Raw genomic sequence first — 22,518 nt, 5'->3', positions numbered from 1 at the left:
AGTGTGTAATGCACTGCCCTTTGTGTTAGGAGGTGATGGCCTGCTTCCAACTGCAGAAGGGCATGGGGAGTGCTCTCCCCCTGGGAGTTAGTTAGCTCCCTGTAGTGCCTCTGCTGGACATGGGTTTGCACAGCTGCTATGAAAGGCAATCCAGTCTGGCTCTCTTCTAATGAATGTAAGACTGGAACACGAACAAGGACCTTGCCTTGTCCAACTACCTCTTGTTTTCTTCTCCGGATGCAGAGATCCTCATGGGAAGAAGAGGTGCCCCATACCGTTAGTGTTAGTGTTGCATGGTACCCTGGAGGATCAAAAACGTATGTTCTTGATAGAAAAATGACAGTGGGATCCCTGATGTCTCATAGCAGATGATCCTGGCACAGGGCTGAGTAGCAAAGCTACCTCTGGACAGGAAGCTTCCTCCTGCTGCCTGCAGAGCTTCCCTGGGGACAGCCTTCTTACCCTTTCTCTTCACTAGGGCAGAGGCTTTTAGTGTCCTTTGGAGAGTTTAGAAGTCACTTTGAGACTTGGAGCTCTTGATGGGAAGCTCCCCCAGACAGTGTGTTCCCACACAGGGAAACATAAAAGGCCACGAATAGCAGAGGACATAGCATATGACCCGGTTTGCGGATGTAGACAGTGTGGTCTTAATTATTTGCAGGGATTCTTAGTAGGGCTTCTGCCCCTAGCAGTGTGTGTTTGCTTGTCAGTTCCATTGAGGTCTCAATTGTTCAGATGGACGCTACGTGAAGAGTCACATCTTTGCTTGAGTAAAGTATTTTTGAGAAGGAAAACGGAGAAGAAGGGGGAGCCGGAGGCCCACTCGTGCAAATAAGGGGGTGTCAATGACTCAGTTTCCTTCTTCATAAGGAGGAGGATGATGTAACGAGGTAGCGTTGCTTTACTGGCAGGTTGGCTAATGTGTGGGTGTTGTGCTAATTAACGTTGCATAGAATCAGGCGAGTCTAAAAACTTCAGAAGTGCCCTGGTGTCATGTGATTCGTGGGCACGCCAGTATCTATAAGAGTAAGGGGATGAAAGAAAGCTGCTCTCAGAATGCCCGAGGGCACAGAGGAGCACAAGTTAGAGACTGGGCAAAGGGATCCACATGTATGGTCCTTACAAGTTACCACCTGGTTTCTCTGCGACGAAGGGAATAGAATTATTTGTATGGTTTTGGCAGCAACTGATCAAACCTTTTATTCTTAGAATCTTAGAAACTGATGCCATGAAAAAGGCGTGGAGGTAGGTTAAGATGGCTAATGGCTCAGCAAAGGTTGACCCAGGAGAACTTTCTGGGGGAATTAGTAGGAATAAGCCACCCTTTTCCATCTCTCCTTCTGTCACCTGACCATAGAGGCAGGGATATGGGGCTTGGGAAAGCATTCATGCTTCACTTTCACGTCTGTGAACTTTCTCATGGTCGCTTTGCTGGGCAATGTGGCCATGCATAGCTACAGAAGAGAGGTGAGTGGCTATCTGCCAGGGGAAACAGGCTCTTCCAATGGGAAAGAAGAGAAAGGAAAGCAAACTTCCTGTAGCTGTCACTGTCAGTGGACTTCTAGATAGAGATGTGAGGTTGAGAAGCAGTCAGCGAGCATTCGGGGCATTCATGCTGTTTCTAACCGCTCATCTAAGAGGGGAGCACGTGCTAACTTTTGTGCATCTGTCACCTCTCTGTGCACTTGGTCTATGGAACTGTGGCTTTGTGGTGCTCCCTCTTCCTTCCAAGCATCACCTTTACCCATAGACGGGCCACTTGGTATGAACGGGGACCCTGGATTCTGTCTGGGTTTTCAGCTGCAGCCTTTTTCACATCTTAGAGGCTGTGTGTAGACACTTAGCTCACTGATGCTTAGTAACTCTTTTGGAGTTCTTAGCGTGGGGGAATTGTACATGCCTCCCTGAAAATCATCCCTGAGCTTCCTGCTTAGGGACTAAAAAATATGGAGCGCAGTGCTACGGAAAAGCCAGGCAGGGAGCTTCGTGAGGAGAGGATTAGATGTTCATAGCATTACCTAACCCAGAGGCTACCATTTGCTTGAGGCCTGCTTTTCTGAACCAGGTATGAGTGTTCTTTGTTCGCGAACAGCCTGGCCATCTGTTTGTTCACCTACTCCACCGGGAGACCACGGGCAACAGAGGCTTCCTCCCTCCCAGGCCAGAAGAATACAGTGGCGGCTGCTCTATTCCCCTCCCTCTCCTCTGATGCATTTTTCATCATTAAAGGAAAAATGTCATTTTGGTGACAGATATTAGTATGATTGGTGTCAGGAATGAATCTTCCTTTCTTTGTCAGCCTTGCTTCACACAATCCTAAGACAACGTTCTGTTAAAAGGCCACTTCCATTTCCAACCCAAGCAGCGTGTGAGAAGGGCAGGCTTCAGCTGTGATGGATGGCCTCCGTCAAGGCTGGCGCTGGGCCAGGGAGCACAGCTGGAGCTTGACCCTTCCACCACCAGCAAGCCTTTTGGAAGGTTCTGGAAACTGGGGGTCTCATGTCTGCTTGAGAGCTGTTAGAATCTTGCAGCTGGAGAATGCTGCAAGTCTGTTTGGTGATGAGGTTTGGAGCTGAGGAAGCTTTTGCCTCAGCAGCTGCACATGAAATCATGCGAATACTAACCCCTCTACTGGGATTTTCATCTAGAAGAATCGTGTGTGTGTGTGTGTGTGTGTGTGTGTGTGTGTGTGTGTGAAAGAGAGAGAGAGAGAGAGAGAGAGAGAGAGAGAGAGAGAGAGAGAGAGAGAGAGAGAGAGAGAGGACACAGGCTAAACTCTAGGACACATCCAAATGCAGACCTAGACCTTGAATGAGCTTAAGGTCATGACTTCCTCTGCCTCTACAGCATGCCCATCCGATGCTCTACAGAAAAGAATCTCCCAAGTAGGCACAGTGGCATATGCTTTTAAATGTCTTCACTCAGGATCAGAGGTGGGTGGATCTCTGGGAGTTCAAGGCCAGCCTGGTCTACACAGAAAGTTGCAGGCTGGCCAGGTTACACAGTGAGACCTCATCTACAAAGCAACAACAATGCCTTAAACAAAACACAAACACAAACAAACACTTTCCAGGTTAGGGGCAGAGTTTTCACCTGGAAGAAGGAAGGCTAATAGTGCTGAGACTACTGCAACAGCTGAGATGGCAGTTCAATTAAATGAGTATTTGCTGAACTCACATTCTCATTCCCGCACATTGGAAAGCATTGCAAAGGTGAAAAAAGAAACCAGAAATAAAAGCACCTTTCTCCAGAAAGCTTATAATCCATAATTGGTGAGATTAGGTGAGTGAACAGTCATCTATCACACAAAGAACCATAAACATAACAAACATGCATTCATATTATATAGATGTAAGTATTCAGAAAGTTCTATGTTGTGATATGCGTGCATATTCACAGCATATATCTATATGTGTGTATGTGTATACATAGCATGTATACCTGGATAAATATATATATATATTGAATAGGATTGATTGCAATAGTGGGAAACACTGATCAAAACAATCTTTCATGGGAGAAGTGGGGTTTGCCCTGGGCCTGTCTGAATGGCATTTAGAAAGTTCTGAACGGCAGAAAGGCATCCTTTCATATGGAGCTTATGATTGTCAGCCCAGGAAGGACCACTCGTCTGGACGTCCATGAGGAAGGTAGTGAAGTCACAGCAAAGGCTAATGTCATAGTTTATTTAGCATAGTTCTCAGTGGCAAGCTTATCATAGGTGGGGAGAGCTGCCAAGCCTTCTTGAAGAGGCCAAGGACATTACTAGCGATCAATCCAAGAAAGATAAAGCTGGATTTGATATATTTGCTTATATCAGTTATTATTTAACTTAACTAAGCTAAAACTTATTTAAAATGTATCATCTTCCTTTCCATATAGAGCTTAATCTCTTAAGAAAAATGAGCCTGTAAAGTCCTAGCTGGGTCTTTAAAAAAAAAAAAAAAAAAAAAAAATATATATATATATATATATATATATATATAATGATTAGTAATAAATAGAAAATAAATCTTGGGGCACAACTCTACTATGGGATGTCTTGGAGCACAGCCCCTATCTATGCAGTGATCTGGAACATGGCAGCTACACTGGCTGCAGGCTGTCATGGGCTTGTAGCACTAGTGACTCACAACCTACAGGAGACATTCCCACTGCTGAGATGATTTCCCAAACTAGTGACACTTCTGGGTAACAAGCCAAACCATCTTTGCATGCCTTGCAAGACAGTGCATTCTTGGAGGATCGGTAAATGTTAAAATCTAGCAAGAAAACACATGTTTAGTTTTAAATGAGATATATCTTAGGCTTAAGGAAAGAAAAATTTTTTCTCGTCCAGAAGGCATTTGACATACACCAATAACTAGCCAGTAATTGCTAGGAATGTAATCTCCCTGGCCCCCTTGTGTCTTGGTAGCACCACTTGCTTCACTGGTAACAATGATGATCAACAAACTATTCAATATTCTACACCATGAACTTTGCTCTGCCCCTTAAAAACTAGTTTAGGCAGAGGCAGGGCGGAGGCCAAGGGATGAGTTAAGACTTAATTAAACTAATACACAGAGAAAAGGGGAAAGCAAGAGAACCTCGGCCATGGCAGTGGAGGCTGAAAAGGAGGGAAGATGCGTGAGACCCCATACACCTGTGAGATAAGAGATGTAAATGTCTTCTGTAAAGTTTACAGCACTATGCAAATATTGTTGCAGTTGAAGCTAAATGTCATCACACTCCCTTCGCAGAAAGGAAATCCAAAGCACAGAAAGGGTGCAGTGACTTTTGCAAAGACAGAGAACAGGTCAGGAATTGCATTAGACGCCCAATTCCTGCCACCTGCAATTCCACTATAATTACCAATGCAAAGAAACTCTACGCATCCCAGAGACTTATAAGCAGAGAATAAGAGCAGGGCAAATACCAAGACAGAGACGACTTCTGGATATAGGCAAACTCCAAGCGTGCAATTCATCACCTGGTATCTCATGGAACATCTGGAGAAATCTAGAATTCCAAGACAAAGATCCCACAGTCCATCGACTCTCTTGTTTGCTTACACCTCTACATATTCATCAGTAACATTTAGAACAAAAGAAAGAGATAATTACAAGGAGTGAGTTTTTAAAAGATATTAAAGGTTAACAGAATTCTTGGCATTTGTGTCGTGTCAATTTCCATGTAATTATGCTCACTTCCCAGAATTCAGAGTCAGTTATAGCTGTTAATGCTTAAAGATGATATCCTTGGAAAATAATTTATAAGATCGTTTCTCCAATTTTTAAAATTTAAACCAAGCACCCTGGCTAATAGTCTGATTAGTATTAATGTTATTCTTGGATGGAGAGTGCTAGGAGGTCAGAGTTGGATGTTGGGATTGGAGTGGATTTGTTATGAGACTATACTTAGCCATCCCTCTCGAGAGCCAAGTGGCTATCTTGGAAATGTTTATATAACTTCATTTGTAAAGCTCTTCTATTTTTGTCTGTTAAAATAAGGATATGAGATGGGTACAAAACTTCTCTTTCTCTTAAATGATAGAAAACGGTCAGAACAGAGTCTGCTTTGGGGGAGTGACAGCCAATGGGAAAGATGGAAATACAAGTTGTGGGCTTTATATTCGTTTTTCTTTTTACAGTTTTTATTCATCCATTTCTCTTTACAAATATTGTTTATTATTGAATATACTTTACTCCTCTGTGCTGAGACAGAGTGGTCATGAATGAGTCCCTTCCTTTTTTTCTCTCCTCCTGTAATTTTGTATTTTCCCCTACTAGATAGAATCTAATTGTGGCCATTGATCACACACACACACACACACACACACACACACACACACACACACACAGAGAGAGAGAGAGAGAGAGAGAGAGAGAGAGAGAGAGAGAGAGAGAGAGACCTACATATCACCGCACCTGTATATACTATCTGTTTTCAATCAAGGTGATAAGACTTTCTCCATTCCAGCTGGGCAAGCAAATAACATCTTTTCCTAGTAACTTCTTTCAACCATTTTTGGGGTGTGTGTGTGGAAACTTTGCTAAAACTTTCCCAGTCAGTTCCATCTTGGGCTTGCCTTTTGAAAAAAATCTCCAGAGCCCTGTGCATGTGATTCCCCCCACTGCATCTGAAGGAAAATAAAGTAAATGCTATACTTTCCCCAATGGAGTTATTTATAGTTTATCAGCCTCCCATGAAGCAAGTCATACGAAGCACACAGCCAGGAATTCAGGCCTGTGTATATCTATTGTTTTCAATGATTGCTGACATAGTTCTCTCCCACTAAAGTGGAAAGTGAAGAATTCTATGGGAAGCCAATTGCTTCCTATCGTGCCCATGAAGATAGGCTGCCGCAGGGAGGCAGGGAGGCAGAGCGCCAGGGGCTTATGATTGGTTTACAAACCTGCTCTGCTTCTGAGCAGTCCCACTTCTGGAAGGAGTTTGTCAAGCATAGCACAGGAGCTAAATCGGGCAGCAGTGTTCAGGAAACAGTGGATGTTATGCACTCATCTGTGTCTAAGAGTAGAAATGTGTGTGTGTGTGTGTGTGTGTGTGTGTGTGTGTGTGTGTGTGTTGTGTCACCCTGTGTATGTGATACGTAGAATAGGAGCTTAAGGTTGTCCACCAAATCCTGTCTAAATCCTAATACTCCTGCTCTATTATCCCCGCCCCCCTCTCTCTCTTCACACACACACACACACACACACACACACACACACACACACACACACACACTGGCTGGCAACGCTTAAACACTGCTTTCACCTGAGGCACAACTGTATTCTAGAATGGGCTGTGGTAGAGGTGTGCAGGGGTGAAGATGAGCACAGTTCAGTTTCCTCCATCCTTATAGACAATCGAATCACTGGGTAAATGGGGATATGACATTAGAAAGATCACAACAGGTCACATCAATTCAGATGGTCTACTTACCTGCTCTGGACAGGCACGATCCTGCCGGGAGTCAGATTCAAAGGTTATGGGTATATGTCAAATATCTGTGGCCTAATACGCCAGTGTGGCCTGTCACCTTCACACTCATCCAAGCCTTTGCTGACCATTTACGCACCACATTTTCTGACCTAGCCTTTCATATAGACACAATGGCTTGTATCCTTCAGCTGCTGCCTTTGTTTCTTTGGGTCCTTTCTAGTCACAGTATTTACTTGTAAGTGTGGCCCCACTGTCTTATGATACATGTCTTCATTTTTCTAAGGTTACTTCATTTGGGAGCCTTGCCAGGGAATATTTTCCCCAAGCTGTGCTAGCCATGGAAATGCAATCATTATTAGTGGAGATAGCAAGTGCCAGAGCTTGTGTTACGTTCCAGGAATGGGGCAGAGAAAACGAAACTTCAGGTCTCCTGAATTTCATGGTGGTTGAGTGAAATCCTGCTGCAGAAGGTGCATCTTGTTGTGACAGTATGGACCCTCCGTGTGAGAAATTAGCTGACAGAATTAAGCCTGAAAAACACACACACCAGGAAGGGCAACAGCATATACAAAGGCCCAGAGCTTGGAAAGAAGAATTTTTAAGAAATTAAAATAGTCATCAAGTGAAATAAATCCTAACCTAGTTTGCTATGAGAAAAATTGACAGGACATAAAGCTAAAAGCAAAAGACTGGGTCTTTCAGAATCAGAAACCACATACACATTGAGAATTTTACTCAAAGGGTAGTGGGAGCCACAACAGTCTTAATCAGGGAAAGTTATCCTAGAAGATCCAGGGAACCTGCTCTCAGTGTGAAGACAACAGGCCTAGCAGGAGCTGGTGATGGCTGGCTACCTAAGAGGGATCTCAGTAATCCAGAGATGGGCTCAGGGGTGGGGTGGGGCATGGGGCCGGGGGTGGGGGGTGGGGAAAGAGAGGATGTCTCAGACCACTGGAGGCAGTGGAAACTAAGAGAAGTAGGTGCATGTTATATGTAATTTAGAAAAAGGACCTGACAGATGTGGGGAGGAAAGACAAACAGAAGGACAGAAGGGTTGGGACACAGTGAGGGGCAGTGTTCAGGAGATGGAGACAGTAAAAGTGACTTGTCCTTCTCTCCACAACACCCCAGAAACAAGACTGTATATCAGTAAAAGTGAATATAGACCTGAAGGATTTATCACAGTATCTTTGAGCAAAAGGAATAGATTTATGTTTGTTTGTTTGTTTGTTTTAATATAGCTTTAGTATCTTTCATACCAGCATTTGGTTCAATATTATTTTGGGGTGGGAAAAGTGTGTTATTTGTGAGAAAGCATTTGTAGTATCACACTGTGAACTGTACTGTTAGGACCATGCAGAACCACTAGTGATGACCAAGGACAAAGGGACTCTCCTGGGATGGAGAAGAAAATTTCAGTAGCTCCCATTTTTAGGGTCAGCACAACCCCATTCCATTGGCTACTGTATGTATTTTCTTATCCATCTAGGACTCAGTATCTAATCAGCACATGTTGGGTTATTTTTCTGAAGCCTGCTATACTGCATTTATTCACTTTCTGCACACTCACCTAAGTTTGTAGACTATCTGAGCTCCTTCCTGAGCTGAGAGTTAATTATTTAACAGACTACAATGCCTTCTGCAAACCTAGGAATGTTCTCTTTGAATTTCTTTTGACAGATCATTGGAGTCGGGGGGGGGGGGGGAGGATTACATTTGATTTGTCCTGGCAACTGTCCTTCGGGGAATCTCTTATTAATACTTCTCCTTATGGAAACATGTCAATCTCCGGTTTTGATTTATATCTTAGCTTTAAGCTAATATTCTGCTACGGAGGGAACAACAGAGACTTATCATCTGCTTTCTAAGGCATCTTTGGTCCTGACACCTTGTCAGAACTGATGTGAATGGTAAGGTAAATTATTTTCACACGTTACACCCTGGTTCACATATACACTCACCCCCCTTTATGCCTCCTCAGGGTTAGAGCCACCTGAGCTCTGGTAAATCCACTCTGGGACTTTGTAGTAGCTGTTCTCACTTTCTGGCTTCCTGCAGCTCTTCAATAGACTCCAAAAAAGAACCCCGCAGGGGGTTCTGGGAGACCATTCTTTTCTGGGGGGAAGAAGCCACAGGAGTTGACCTCTAGGAGAGGAGAGATCTAAGGTCTTGGTGCATCAGTGAACTGTGCCCTTCCTTGTTCCCTGGCGTAAAGCCTAGAGTAAATGGTACCCAGTAAGGGTGAATAGATGAGGTAACAAAATATCGCAGAAGAACTCAATGCCATTCATTTTTCTCCACTCTCTAAGTGTCAGTAAAATGAAGAATAAAGATGTTTTGTACAGGGAGGAATTCGTTCATTAACTAAAGGCATTGTGACAATCCTGTGCTGTCTTCAGTTTAACTTGACAGAGATTGAAGGGAGGGGAAAACAAAAACAAAAACAAAAACAAAAAGACAAAACCAAGTGGTGTTGTGTAACAGTTTAGTCAGAAAAACAATAAAAAAAAAAATACTTGGCTTCTATGGCAGCACAAATCCAAACTTTTCTTGATGATTAAGGACAAGCTTTCTCCTCTCATGAAGTGTGGACACTTCTCCTGCCTCACTGCCCACCTTCTCTTCAGTGGTCTGTCTGCTCCACATCTTTTCTTAGCTACAACTCCATCTGCAAGGCAAACAGAATGTAGAGAAGCCTAAGAAAACCTTCAGAAGCCATAGGGAGGATGGTGCTTGCCTCATCTTGTCCCCACTTCCTTGAGCAAAGTTCAGATTGTAGTTAGCCTGGGCACATTGGGTTGAAATGGACCCTGCCTAATCCCTGACTTTGTGACAAGTTTGTCTCAGATCCACATCTCACTAGCGCAAGTATCTGATGAGACCGGCGAGTGTGAGAATGTAAGCAAATGTAAATGTGTTCTAATCATAGTGAAATAACATCACTGAAGTTCAGCCAGGATCACACTTATAATAAAACAATATTGATTGATTCTAGGGAAAGCCAAAGATCAGTTCTACCCAATTACACTCTGGCTACCCCTGACAAAACAGCATCGCTCAGGGATTATTTCACAGCCATTTTATAGATGACTGCCATTACAAAATGTTCTTTGTAACGCTGAAAGTGCATTTCTATTTGTGCCTGTGTGTAAGTTGTATTTATATGTATGTACATGTATAGAGATATAAACACACAACTGACCATGAAGCATTAATATCTTATTTATGAAATCCAAGAGAAAATGAGGCAAAAGATAGAAGAATGGGTCTTAATCACAAAGTCCAAAAAGAAGAGGGACGGGTCCTGCTTGACCTATAGTTTTTGGTGGGTCACTTGACTAGCATGTTTTCAAAAAATATTCCTAAGCAGAGAGAGAGAGAGAGAGAGAGAGAGAGAGAGAGAGAGAGAGAGAGAGAGAGAGTGTGTCAGAGAGACAGATAGGCACTCGTGTGTGCACAGACACATACACACACAGAGACAGAGAGAAAGAATAGGAATTTTATTCAGCCACAAAGGAGAACAAAAGTTTGTCACTTGTAAGAAAATGGATGTGCCCCTGAGAAAATCATATTAAATAAATTAAAGTCATCCTCAGATGAATGCCACATGTTTTCTTTGGTTTGTAAGCCCTAGACTTTATATATTTTATACATAAAACTATATGATGGCATAAAAGTGGAAGTGAAACTACTTAGGGAAAAAAGGAGTAAGAAGGTAGAGGGCAGCAAGATTCAATGCATATGGCACTCTTGCAGGACAATGTGGCTTCTGTAGCCCTGAGTAATAAAAACGACAATGAAACAGAGTTGTGTCTTACCGCAGAACAGAAACAGTTAGGCTTCTAGAAATCCACAGGACAGACAACTTACTACTAGCCCAGTTTGTCCCCAACACACTTGCAGCCATGGTATTCCAACAGCAAAGTCTTGGAAGGATGGCTTAAGTATTCTCTTTATGGCTAGATGCCTACTGTAGGCTATGATCTAGGCAGCCATGTCCCAGCTAGGCTTTAGGGGAAGATTCCCACATGGGCAATTAATTTAGATTTAATAGGACAGTTACTGTAAGTTTAAATAAATGCCAGTTAAATATTAACAGCGTATTTATTGGAGATTAACATTGCTGGATGCATTGTGGGATTTTCTTTTCCTTAAAGAAACCCTTTATCGGAAGACTTTTAATCATCTTGACTCCTCCATCGGCTTGCCTTAGATCTGGGGCAGCTCATTAATTACCTCGTATGATAGTTTTCTCAATTCTGAAGTGGTACCTTGGCTTACTGGAGAGTGGAAGGGCAGGAGGAAGAGGCTATTTCTGCAGAGCAGGAGCAGATAAGTGACTCTGAAGGGTAAACTGCTTCTGAGAAGAGGGCTGAGGAGCATCATAATCACAGTCTATTAGAGTTGGAAGGACCCTTGGAAGTTGTCTAATCCAAGCTCCTCCTGTAGAAGTCAGGAGGAAAAGACCCAGGCACTTCCGCACAGAAAGTAAGTGCCAGGCTGCCCCCCCCCAGCAGACCCTTGATCCTTCCCTCCCTCCCTCCCTCCCTCCCTCCCTCCCTCCCTACCTCCCTCCCTCCCTCCCTCCCAAGAGTTCTCATTTTACTCGTTCTTTTAATCCTTCAGAAATGTCTTAGCCCATTGAATGAATCCGCTTTGTGATCTTCACAGTAACTCACCGTCCCAAAAAAGATGATTTTTACAAACAAAAGTCCTAGCACGTCCAAACAGCAGCTGAGTTCTGCCTCTTGGCTGAGAGAAACTGGAACCCAGGTGTTCTGGTTTACAAAACGGTATTTGTATGGAACTCATTACTAGTAAAACATAAAAATAAAAAAAGTATGACCGAAGCAGGATATTACAGAGCATGTTCTCGTCTCACTGAGATTTGCCTTTTCTGTTTCTGCTCTGAGCTGTGGAACAAGGAGCAAGGTCCTCCAAAGAAAGCTGTGGATAAAAGGTTAGGGAGAGCCGTGGGTGGTAGGTGATTTTTTTTTTAGGGGCGTGCACAATGTGTGTGCGCCTGACAGCCACTTGGGTGTGCTCCTGGTTTGAGACTGCAAAGACCACCATGCATACCAGAAGCCAGCTTCTTGCAAACACTAGACTTGATAGGCAGTGTGTATATTCATGTGGCCTGATGCGCATAGGCCTGCTCCAGAAGGATTATGGCAGGGTTAGAAAACCAAATGACTTGCTGAAAACGGAGCCTGCAGCAAGGGGGCCTTGCAGACTCAAAGTGGCTTCACTTGCAGGAAGCGTGTGAAGGCAGAGAAGGGTTCTGGAGCTCCTGGGAAAAGGCCTGAAGGCGCGGCTTACAGTAAATGAGTTGGAACCCTCTTCTCCCCCAACACCCTGGGTTTTCTCTATCTTTCCAGTACCCATAGGAACAAAGAGCTCAAAGTACCCAGGCTGCTACCAAAAGAGTAAGCCAGATCGTCTCCAGCGCAGGCTGTTTCCCTAGGCTTCCGTGGAAAGGCAGCAACCATTGGATGACTAGACGTTCAGGGATAGGACTGTGCGGTGAGGGATGTGGTCACTGTCCTTCCTGCTGGCAGTGTGGAGACTGCGGCACTTCCTGCTTTCTACCACATCCTAGCAAATGGTGTTTCTTTTCTTTCTCTGGGATGAGACCCACCTCCTGATGCAAACTGCTTGACTGTCGCAGGCCTGTGCTCTGCTCCGACTCCTCCTGTCCTCTGGTTGGCTTTCTCTGTGACCTTCCTGACAAGTTTGACACTGCTCCTCCAGGTATAACCCTGAGAAACCCAGGCAAAGCCGTGGCCTGGACTGAGCGTCCACATCTGTTCACACACACGGCCTTATACTGGCTCCATGTCATTAGCACCATGAATTCCATTAGTTTACAAGCAAAGCTGTGTCCCCGTGGTCCCATTCTAGCTACAGAGCATGAAGAGTTGACTTTTCTGGTTCTGGAGGCCACAGTTGTTCTTGGCTATTGTAGACTGAATGGGGTAGGGGCGTGGGGGGGAGGGGGAGGGGCTTGCATGCATATACCTTACCAAAGGACACAGAGCTACTAGGTTACACCCCAAGTTCAGCTGAGCAGACAGACAAGCAGAGGCTTCTGCTCCCCTTCCCTCTGTTCTTGGATTGGGCATAGTCTATGACGTCATAGATGCCATGCCATTTACCATTTACTACTCTTCAGGAGGAAACATCTGCTCAGCATGGTTCCCTTAAGAAAAGGTCTTTCACTTTTGATGTGACTGACCTTCTTCCATTTCTTCCTCGGGGTTTGCTTGTACCATAAGCGCAGCCTTTGTATCTCCTTACACCCTGGTTCTATCTCTTGTTAGACGGCATGCTGTGTGTGGGCTTACGTGACCAGAGAATTTGTTTCACGTTAGGATGTCCCTACATGTACTCCACTCCTCTTAATGAAGGACTCTAGAAAGGCCAATTTGGTGCATAGAAATCTAGGCAAGCACCACAGGCTTGATTCTTAAGGAGAACATAGGTTTCCACTTATTTTCCTCATACAAGGGGAGTACAAGTCAGAGGTCACTAGAACTACACCATCTGGGAATCTCAGTGTAAATCATTCTGTTGAGAAACCCAAGTGCACCAAATTGCTGGTACCTGGAGGGCAGGCCTGCGTGCTCTCTTTAATTTTTATCTTCTCCTCACCATGGGTCCTATATATGCTGGCTTACTCAGTGCGTTGGGTTCAGTGGAATCACTGGATGCCGAGAGGAATCATGAGCAATTTGTGTTCCCTCCATGGTTGCCTGTATGGCCCCCAGACGAAGCCATAAAAGCCAGTATTTGATACTCAGGTCTTCATCGATGTCCATAGCTGTGGACTATTGGAAGGGCAACTGGAACAGGCGTCAGGAGTCCTGAGTTCTGACCCTGTTCTGCCCAGTACCAGCTTTATACATATTACGGCCTTCTGGGACTCAAACTTTCCTTTCCGAGTGGAAAGGGAGTGGCATGGATTGCCTATCTCCCCACATCCTTTCTGATATACCATTCTGTGATTCTCTGGGTCTGGGAATTTACTATGACCTAAATCTTACACAAGAAACAATGTTGTCTCAACCTCTCTGACTTTTGGGGTGTGCGCTCTGGATAGCTACCCTTTGTGTTCTTGGCACTTTGATTTTGGCTCATTCAGTTCCTTCCATAGCCTTCTCCTGCCTGTCTCTCTGCTTTGTGCATTTCTTATAAAGTTCTGTGGGGTTAACAGCCCATGGCGAGGCAGCCGTGCACTTACCTTTTCTTCATCCCCTTCTTCTCAGATTGCTCTATTTCTGACCTTTTTTCTCTCCATGCCACTATCTTCCCCTCTTCATGTTGCCCTGTTGCTTTTCCTACTGAAATCCTAACACACTGGACTATAGCCCTGATCAGCAGTGATTTTTTTTTATTATGATCCTGCATTCACAGAGAAGCAAAAAATAGCATGCATTTCCCCCCCAAAGCCAAGCCCTTCCCTACACCCCTGGAGGCACCTCTTTGTCCAGATTTACACTGCTCTTTCTGATTAAATCTTCCAATATCTATTTGATGTCAGGCTACTCACTAACTGCCCTGCATTTTTCATCTTGCCTGTACTTCTATTTGAAATCTCCACCAGGAGAGGGGGGCCTTTCGCCTTCATAGAGAACTAGAGCTGGCATTTCTTAAGCTACTGCTCTTCCTCTTGCACGGTAGAACAGCCATAGTCTCTTAGCTCATCCTAGCTTGCTGTAGGTAACATAGACTAAAACAGAACAAAAAAAAGCCCAGTGCACTGACCATCCATGGGGACTTCTCCCTGTTCAAACACTACTTCAGTGTACACGTGCCAGATCAGGTAGAAGCCGAAGTGAGGCTACTGTACACTCCTATCTGCTTCACTCTGTGTGTGTGTGTGTGTGTGTGTGTGTGTGTGTGTGTGTGTGTGTGAGAGAGGGAGAGAGAGAGAGAGAGAGAGAGAGAGAGAGAGAGAGAGAGAGAGAGAGAGATCTTGAAAGGTATTGTCCTAAAGATATTTTTATAACCTGAAGCAATTACAGCTGTCAGTGTAGAGACAAGCTGTGACAAGTTGATTTATGTGTACAGTATATGTGTATGCGAGAAAGAAGGGAAGAAGGAGAGGGGGTTTGCGGGGGGGGGGGCGCAGGTGGAGGTGGTACTCGTTAGGAGTCTGCTTTCCAGGAGGCAGAGAGGAAGTTGTTTCTACAAAGAACACAAATAATGAAATTGCTCTGACTGTCATCCCTTTTTCATTAACTCAGATATGCTGGGAAAAATAAAATAAATCCAGCAGTTTTATGAAGCCAGGGACAGGATATAAGATAAGCCACTAAGTGCTGGTTATATTTAGGGATTAGGGGATGGGAAGGCAGTTGACATGTGATTTTGATCTTCATCGCTTTAAAGCACTTCAATAGCAGGTTTGAATAAAGCCAATCTGTCTTGTTAATTGTGTGGGCATCTCTGACCTTTGGCCACTTTCTTGACTTTTATTTGTGAGTAGAGTTTGGAAACCTGGGCCCACAAAGCAGAGGAGGTGAGTGGTTTTTCTTTGTCCTCCTGAGAGCTACCTGAGCTCTGCTGGGCTTTCTGTGGACAGCCCTTGGGATGTTGCTGATCAGCACTCTTCCTCGTGGCCAGAGACAAAGATACTCTGCCTGTGTGAGATGAAGTACATTCAGGCCAGTATAGACTATGCCTCAAGGAGTCTGTGCGGATTATTTTTCTGTCTAGCCATAACAACAAAGCAGAAGCAGGAAAAATGTATTAATAAAGCCTCTTCTATGTTCAATGGTTTTCTAAATATTTTTCCTGTAGAGTTAATCATGTATGTAAGTCCCTTGGGATAGCCTGTAGGTTGTCATTATCTCCATTTCTAGATGCAAAGCCTAATGCTCATTTGTACCTATCTGGAATTAGATGCAGGAGACTGAATTAGAATTTGTCGCTAAAGGAATCGGCCCCTCCATGCTCAGGCCGGGTCTTGGGGGAAATGGCTCCAAAGCATAGAATGAGTTTCTTTCCCTTCCTCATGCCTAGCATGTGTTTCCATGGGTGTGGCATTTTGGAGAGGGGTTGTGATGGGACCGCAGGGAGGAATGGCTGGTAGATTATTAAGAGTGCGGTGCTGGCTTTAAGGAAAGAACTTTAAACTCGGCAGCCGGTTAATCAGCAAAGAGAAGCCCACGCCTGCTGTCTATGCTCAAGAACAGCTCAACAAAATGAAAGAGTTTAATTTCTGATTTTTATATTTTCCTTTTGGAAAATGAGACAAAATAGGTTGGGGGGGGGAAGCCAGTTTTTTTTTTGCCATAAATCAATAGCTAGCTTTTTGTTTGTTTGTTTGTTTGTTTTGTTTTTGTTTTGTTTTTTGGCACTGTATGTCAAAAGGTTTTCTGGGATCAGAAATAGTGAATGAGTTCCCTGAGACTTTAATTTCAGAAAAAGTCCCCAGAGGACACCACAGGGAATTGGCCTAGTAATGAATCGATGTCAAGCATTTTGACACACCTCCACTGTAAAGTTGCTCGATACTTCATGACCCAGAAGTGTCTGGACATCTCTAAAAATGGAAAAGCAAGCTTGTTTATCTTCCTTTGTGGTCCTTGAGTTTTGCTAACATATCCCAGAGTTGACCCCTTCCCTCCTCTGCAATGTGGTAGGGTGAAGCAGAGGCGCACTTGTGCATCCTTACGTGCTGTCTGCATGGGACTGGCTGCTGTTACTCAACAGTGTCAGAAGCCCAGCGGTACCAGCATCCCTGTGGTTAGTAATGGTTCTGGAATGATGCCTTGGAGTCTGGTGTTAGAAGCCCTTGGGGAAGAGCTCCCCCACCCCACCCCACCCCATCCTGGCCACTGTTATTTCATAGTTTGCTTTTAAAATACTATCCCAGTTGTATTCAGTAGAAAGTCTATGGGGGCAAACAAGACCATTTGTCCTCTCTTCCATCCCCAGGAACAACTTAAGTCAGCATTGGGAGCTCAGGACTGGATGTCCCTGAGAAGGGAGCTTATTGGTGTAACCCTCACAGTTCCTACCGACCTACCCTTTTCCCTGCACAGGGACTAGGCAAGGTCCATCAGAGCTTGAGTGAAGGGAGAAACATGATGTAGGCACAGAAGAACGAGCAACACACGGATAGAAGTCACAGGACCTGAGGCATAACCTGCCTTTTTTTTTTTTTTTTGCCTTAAAGATTTAAAGAAAGCCACGCCTCTCAGAGATGAAATCAGGTATGCCAGAGTATGAACCCAGAACCCTGAGAATCTTCCTTATAAACCAGGCTGTGGCGCATATTGGTTCATGCTTGTGTACCTATTACCCAGCTAGCATACTCAATGTCTGGGGAGGGGAAAAAAAAAGAAAGAAAGAAAGAAAGAAAAAAGGTGCTGTTGAACTTGACCAACATTTTAATGGGGTTTTGCTCATTTCATCCACCAAAATGCTTCTGGAATTTCCGTTTTTGTTTTTTGTTTTTTTAAACATGGAAGATCTCTATTTAGAATGATTGTGTTGAGTCTATGTGGTTTTAAGAGGGTGGGTGGAGTGCAGAGGGTGGTGTAGCATTGAATAAAAATGAGATTATTTAAAGCATCCTCCTAACATTGTAAATGTACTCTAAATGCTGATAGAATTAATTTGACCATTTTAAAGGTGCACATATGCATGCTGCAGGCTGTTTTCTTCCTATTTAGTTTGTGACCCTTATTAAGATGTCTAGGGCTTATTACGATCTCACAGTAACTTTGTCTTCTTAACTGCGAAGAGCTTGCTCTTCAAGTCCGGAAATGGTTAAACCGGTGGCCAGAGGTGGTGCACCGCCCTGCCCTGGCTCGGCGCGGCGGGGGTTAAGGTGGGCGCCCGCGCCCCGCACCCGCCGGGATGAGCACTCAGTCCGTGCCGCCCGTCAGCCGGATCGCTTGGAGTCGGCACCAAGAGAAAGTGGCGGTCAGGGATGGAGCTGCTGCCATGACAACCCCGGCGGTCGGGGCCCGCGCGCGTCGGGGCTGCTCCCGGGAGGAAGGCGGCGCGGAGGCCGGGGGCGGCCGCTGAGCTTGGCGTCCGTGGCTCCGGTGCCCACTGCGCTTCGCCTTCTGCAGGGAGCCAGAGAGCGGGCAAGGGACCGCCGCGGTCCGCCCCTGCCGCGCTGCTCCGGGCTTTCTAGTGCTGCGCTGCAGAGGCAGCCCAAGCTGCGGCGCGAATCTAGGCTCTGAGGAAGTTGACCCAGGCTCTGCGGCAGGATTCTTGAGTCGGGATTGCACGAAGCCGGCTTAGCAGTCGCCTTCTCGTACCATCGGTGTTGCCTCTTGCGTGCTCCACTTTCCATCTGCTATTGTTCTAGATTGTTTCTGGCGACGAGCTCGGAAACTTAAGAAAGTGCTGGATTTCCCCTCGTTCGATTGAGGAATCGCAGACCACATCTGGGTAACTGGATGCAACCCAGCCACAGCCCCGTTGGATACCAAAGTGCTTACTCCTGTCCAAAGTGCCATGCCTGAACTGCTACAGAGAAGAGGCAGCTCCTGAGACCGTCACCTGTGCGCCTGCCTTGCGCTTCTCCTTTTTGGCCACCTTCCTGGTCACAGGCAGCACGGAGAAAGTCCGCCTCGGATGTGTATGAACACTGGTTCTTGGAGGCTGGCGAGCTGTGGCTGGATTTAGGGGAGGAATATTAGACTTGGAGGAGTCTGCGCGCTTCTCTCCTCCCAGTGCATCTCGCGGTCGCCGCTAGTTCATCGCTGGGTCCCCGCGCTCTCTCCCTACCCCACCCACTTCCTGTGCTCGCCCGGGGGGCGTGTGCGTTCCGCTACTGGAGTTCTGGGAAGTTGTGGCTGTCGAGAATGGGGGTCTGTGGGTACCTGTTCCTGCCCTGGAAGTGCCTCGTGGTCGTGTCTCTCAGGCTGCTGTTCCTTGTACCCACAGGAGTGCCGGTGCGCAGCGGAGATGCTACCTTTCCCAAAGCTATGGACAACGTGACGGTCAGGCAGGGGGAGAGCGCCACCCTCAGGTAGGGAACTGCCGTTCTACGAAGTGATTTGTTTGGGCTGGGGCAAAGGGGCAGGGGTGCGGGTGTGTGCACTGGAGCAAGCCAGGGATAGCCTGGTAGGGAGGTTGCTAGTTCTCTGTGCTGCACAATTCCTGGATGAGCTGGCTGCTCTACCAAGGAATGTGGCAATCACAGGCCAGTGCTAGGAGAGACTTGTGTTTCCCAAAGCTGGCTTCTTTGACTCAGGGGTTTGTTAAGGGTGAGGGATGGCTGTCTTATTTTGAGGGCACTGTTCTTGAGCCTGCCGGCTATAATGACCTGGGACTGGCCTGAGACTGGCCATGGTTGATCTCCTCTCTGAAGTGAAGGAGTCCCAAAGCAGGAATCTGGCTTGATGTGGATGCCCTGGCTCTACCCGTGCCACTGGGAGTTGCCTCCAGGGGCTGGACTCTGAAAAACCTCTTTTCCTGAGTCTGGTTTTTACCAAGGTTTTTCTGGGTTGTCTGGATTCCATGAGATGGTGGGCAGAGGTAGATGTGTTCCTCTATCGGAACGTGGCTTTTTTGACAGTGGTACCATGGACTCTGACTTGTCTGTGGAAAATGCCCTTTATACGAGTGGACTACGTTCTGTTTGTTATGCCCACCCAAGCAACATATGCAAAACTTGGCACCCAACAAACCCCAGGCTTTAGTGTTGTGCTGGGTCAGGAATGATTTCTGGGGTTGAGGGTTGAAAGATCTGGGGACGAGAAGGGGGAGAGGAGGAGGGGAAGGAGAATCTTGGCTACATTTTGTGTTAAGTGGGGCAAGACTGTCTCCCTTCTTATATTCCTATTGAAGCACTAACTCCAATTCCAGTGTGGATACAGCCATACAACTCACAGGAGGACTACACACCAGATGATTGTAATGGGGGGGGTGTCATCACTGGAATTTTTAAGAGAGCAAGCATCCTTCATCCCTCTCCTTGACTTAATGTGTCCCCTTTAATAAAGTTTACAAAACTGGTCAGCTGAGTGGACCACAGGAGACAGGACACTATTTGCATCCTCTGACATGAAGATTTGTGGGAAATCAACCTTGGTTTTGGTGCCAAGATGTTTTGGTCCCATCAGTGTTCTGAGATCAGAAGGCTTGTGGACTGCATACATGATACCCACAGGACAGACAGTCTTGGGGAGGGAGTGCTGGCAATACAGAGTTGAAATGTGAGGATATTTTTTTTTAACACATGTTATTTGAGAAACCATCCAAGGGATGCAAACATCCCAAGATCCTTTGTCTTTGGGGACTTAATTGCCATGGCTCCAATAAACTCCAGGTTAGTCAGTGATACATGGACGAACTCTGTAGGGCCCACTTCAGATTAAGGTAAAACTGTCTAGTTGCCCCTATCTGAAGCGATTGGGTATCTACTTTATGCAGGGACTTCAATGGAGTTGTTAATATGCATTGATTTCAGACTATTTCGATAGAAAAAAAAAACTAAAATGAACCTCTAAAACAATATAGTCAAGAAAATTTAGTGTGTTCTCTAGATGGCTTCGCTGACTTGGCTTCAGGGAGCAGACCCCCAGGGACAAAATAAAGACACTATTTGTTATGTTAAATACAGATAGAACCCCCCCTATACGGACACACCACTCAAAAGAGAGGAAAGAAGGTAGCCAATGCCTTAGAGATTTGAAACTATAAATAGACAATTGGCCTTGACAATGACTCTCACATTCAAAGGGAAACAAGGGAACTAGAGTGGCCAAGGTGTCACCCCAGGAAGGCAGTAGCCCCACAGCTCAGGAGAACCTGGTACGGCTGTGACCAGCAGGTACCAGGGCCTGGACTTCTTTCTGGCAATAGGTTATTGTGTATTGGCTGCTCTGCTGGTTTTTTTTTTTTTTACCCTCACCTTAGTCTCTTCCAGATCCCAATGTTTGTTTGCATTTTTGCATAGACACTCCACACAGCGGTGTTGGTTGAATACAAATGGCAATATGAGGGTATGGCGAGGCTGCTTCTCTGTGCCTTAGGATTGGTCACAAACCAACCTTTCAGAAAAAGTCCATCTAGTCCCCTGCTATGATGTCAGCCACAAAGGGCTTGATGTCTCCGTGACACTCAGGAGGGTGGCCCTCTAAGTAGATGGAAGCCCAAAACGGAGGAATTAGATGAACCGGCATCTGAGTGGTAGCAAACTTCCATCATGGCCACGATCTGTGGTCAGGATCGGCACCTGGTGTCACAGGCAAGCTGTGCGTGTGCCGCCCACGGGCCTCAGTGCTTCCTCGTTCTCTGACCGTACTGCGCTCGAGTGTGGGGGACTTCCTTGTTGAGGCTACCCTTTTGGGAGTGGAAGCTCTGAGTCTTAGACACGTGCTCAGCCTTTCCTTGTTGCGAGCTGGAAAGCCGCATGTAGGGATTTTAGAATACATCCTTTGGTTTATATAAACTTGGCTAAATTCGCATTTTACCTGTTTACAAGTTGCGGCAATCTACTAGTGGTCTGTTCATGGTCCTATGTCTGTTTGTTGTCTTAATTGTGCATGAGATGGAACTGGTTTCCTTCCTTCCTGATCAACAAGTAGAGAGGCCGAAGCCTGCTCATGTATGTATATGGAAGGCCACCCAAGCCTCCTTGCAGCAAGATTGCAGTGCCGGTCATGACCAGCAGAGGACTTTCTGCTCTAGTTTCGCTTTCTTCTGCTTTGTTCTCACCAGCATCATCTTTGAGATCTTTTGTAGTCCCTAAGGAGAGTAAATGTCTCAGCAACAACTCCTACTTTGAAAAAAAACTTTAAAAGTTTATTTTATTTTATCCAATTATCTCTAACGATCCTTGTGGAGATGCTGGGAAACAGTGGCATTGGCAAGCTGTACAAAGTTGCAGGTGTTTTGCATCTCCCACTTCTTCTGCCCTCCCCTTGATGTTCTGAATGTGTAATTTTCTTTTTATGAATGGTGAGATCATATGACTCAGAGTGTGTAACTAAATAGCACAGCTTTGTTGAGTCGTCACTGTGTATTAGGGAACATCAAAGTGCGCTATTTAATGTCCCATCTGGCGCTCAGCATCCTAACACTGCAAGTGTTAATAAGTATCATGTGGTTGTTATTATTGCCACATTTTACAGATGACAAAACTGAGGCATTAGCATGAAGGAGTAGCCTCACTTGGGCCTGGGGACATGGCTCAATTGATAGTGTGCTTGTTCAGCTCATATGAATCTCTGATTGGACCTCTCTTCTCTCACAGAGGCAAAAACCACATTTCTTGATTAAGGTGGAATGTCTAGGAAGTTTTGAAGTGAGACTAGCAGACGTTACTAGTAATGATTATGTTAACAAGCTGAATCATATCATCACGTATTGATGGGCCACTGTGTGGAACTATGAACTAAATGTACATAGTTACAGTTATTCCTCCCTGCTCTCTTCAATTCATTTACTTATCACCCATTTTAGAGACTAAGGAGTCGAGATTCCCAAAAGTAGCGTTTATCGGAACTCATAGTAGCAGCAAGGGACAGAGCTAGAGTGCTGCTTCAGAGCGGTTTCACTAGACTTCATATGCTGGGATTTCCCAAGACTTAGCAGGGCCCAGTGGCTTCTGTGTGTCCC

General features: G+C 45.5%; 1 protein-coding gene across 4 annotated transcripts in view; it reads left to right on the top strand.

The window, feature by feature from the left end:
- Positions 1-22,518, top strand: part of LOC311597807 (neurotrimin) — a 964,426-nt gene that overhangs the window by 533,811 nt on the left and 408,097 nt on the right. For all 4 annotated transcript variants that reach the window (XM_084782207.1, XM_084782209.1, XM_084782208.1 and 1 more), the window contains exon 2: positions 18,838-18,922. In XM_084782207.1, the coding sequence (XP_084638333.1) occupies positions 18,838-18,922 (85 nt within the window). The remainder of the gene's footprint in view (positions 1-18,837; positions 18,923-22,518) is intronic.

This window comes from Acomys minous (genome assembly GCF_964271855.1).
Source record: "Acomys minous genome assembly, chromosome: 5".
Classification (NCBI taxonomy): Eukaryota; Metazoa; Chordata; class Mammalia; order Rodentia; family Muridae; genus Acomys; species Acomys minous.
The sequence above is the reverse complement of the archived record's forward strand: the minus strand, read 5'-3'. Positions and strand labels throughout refer to the sequence as shown.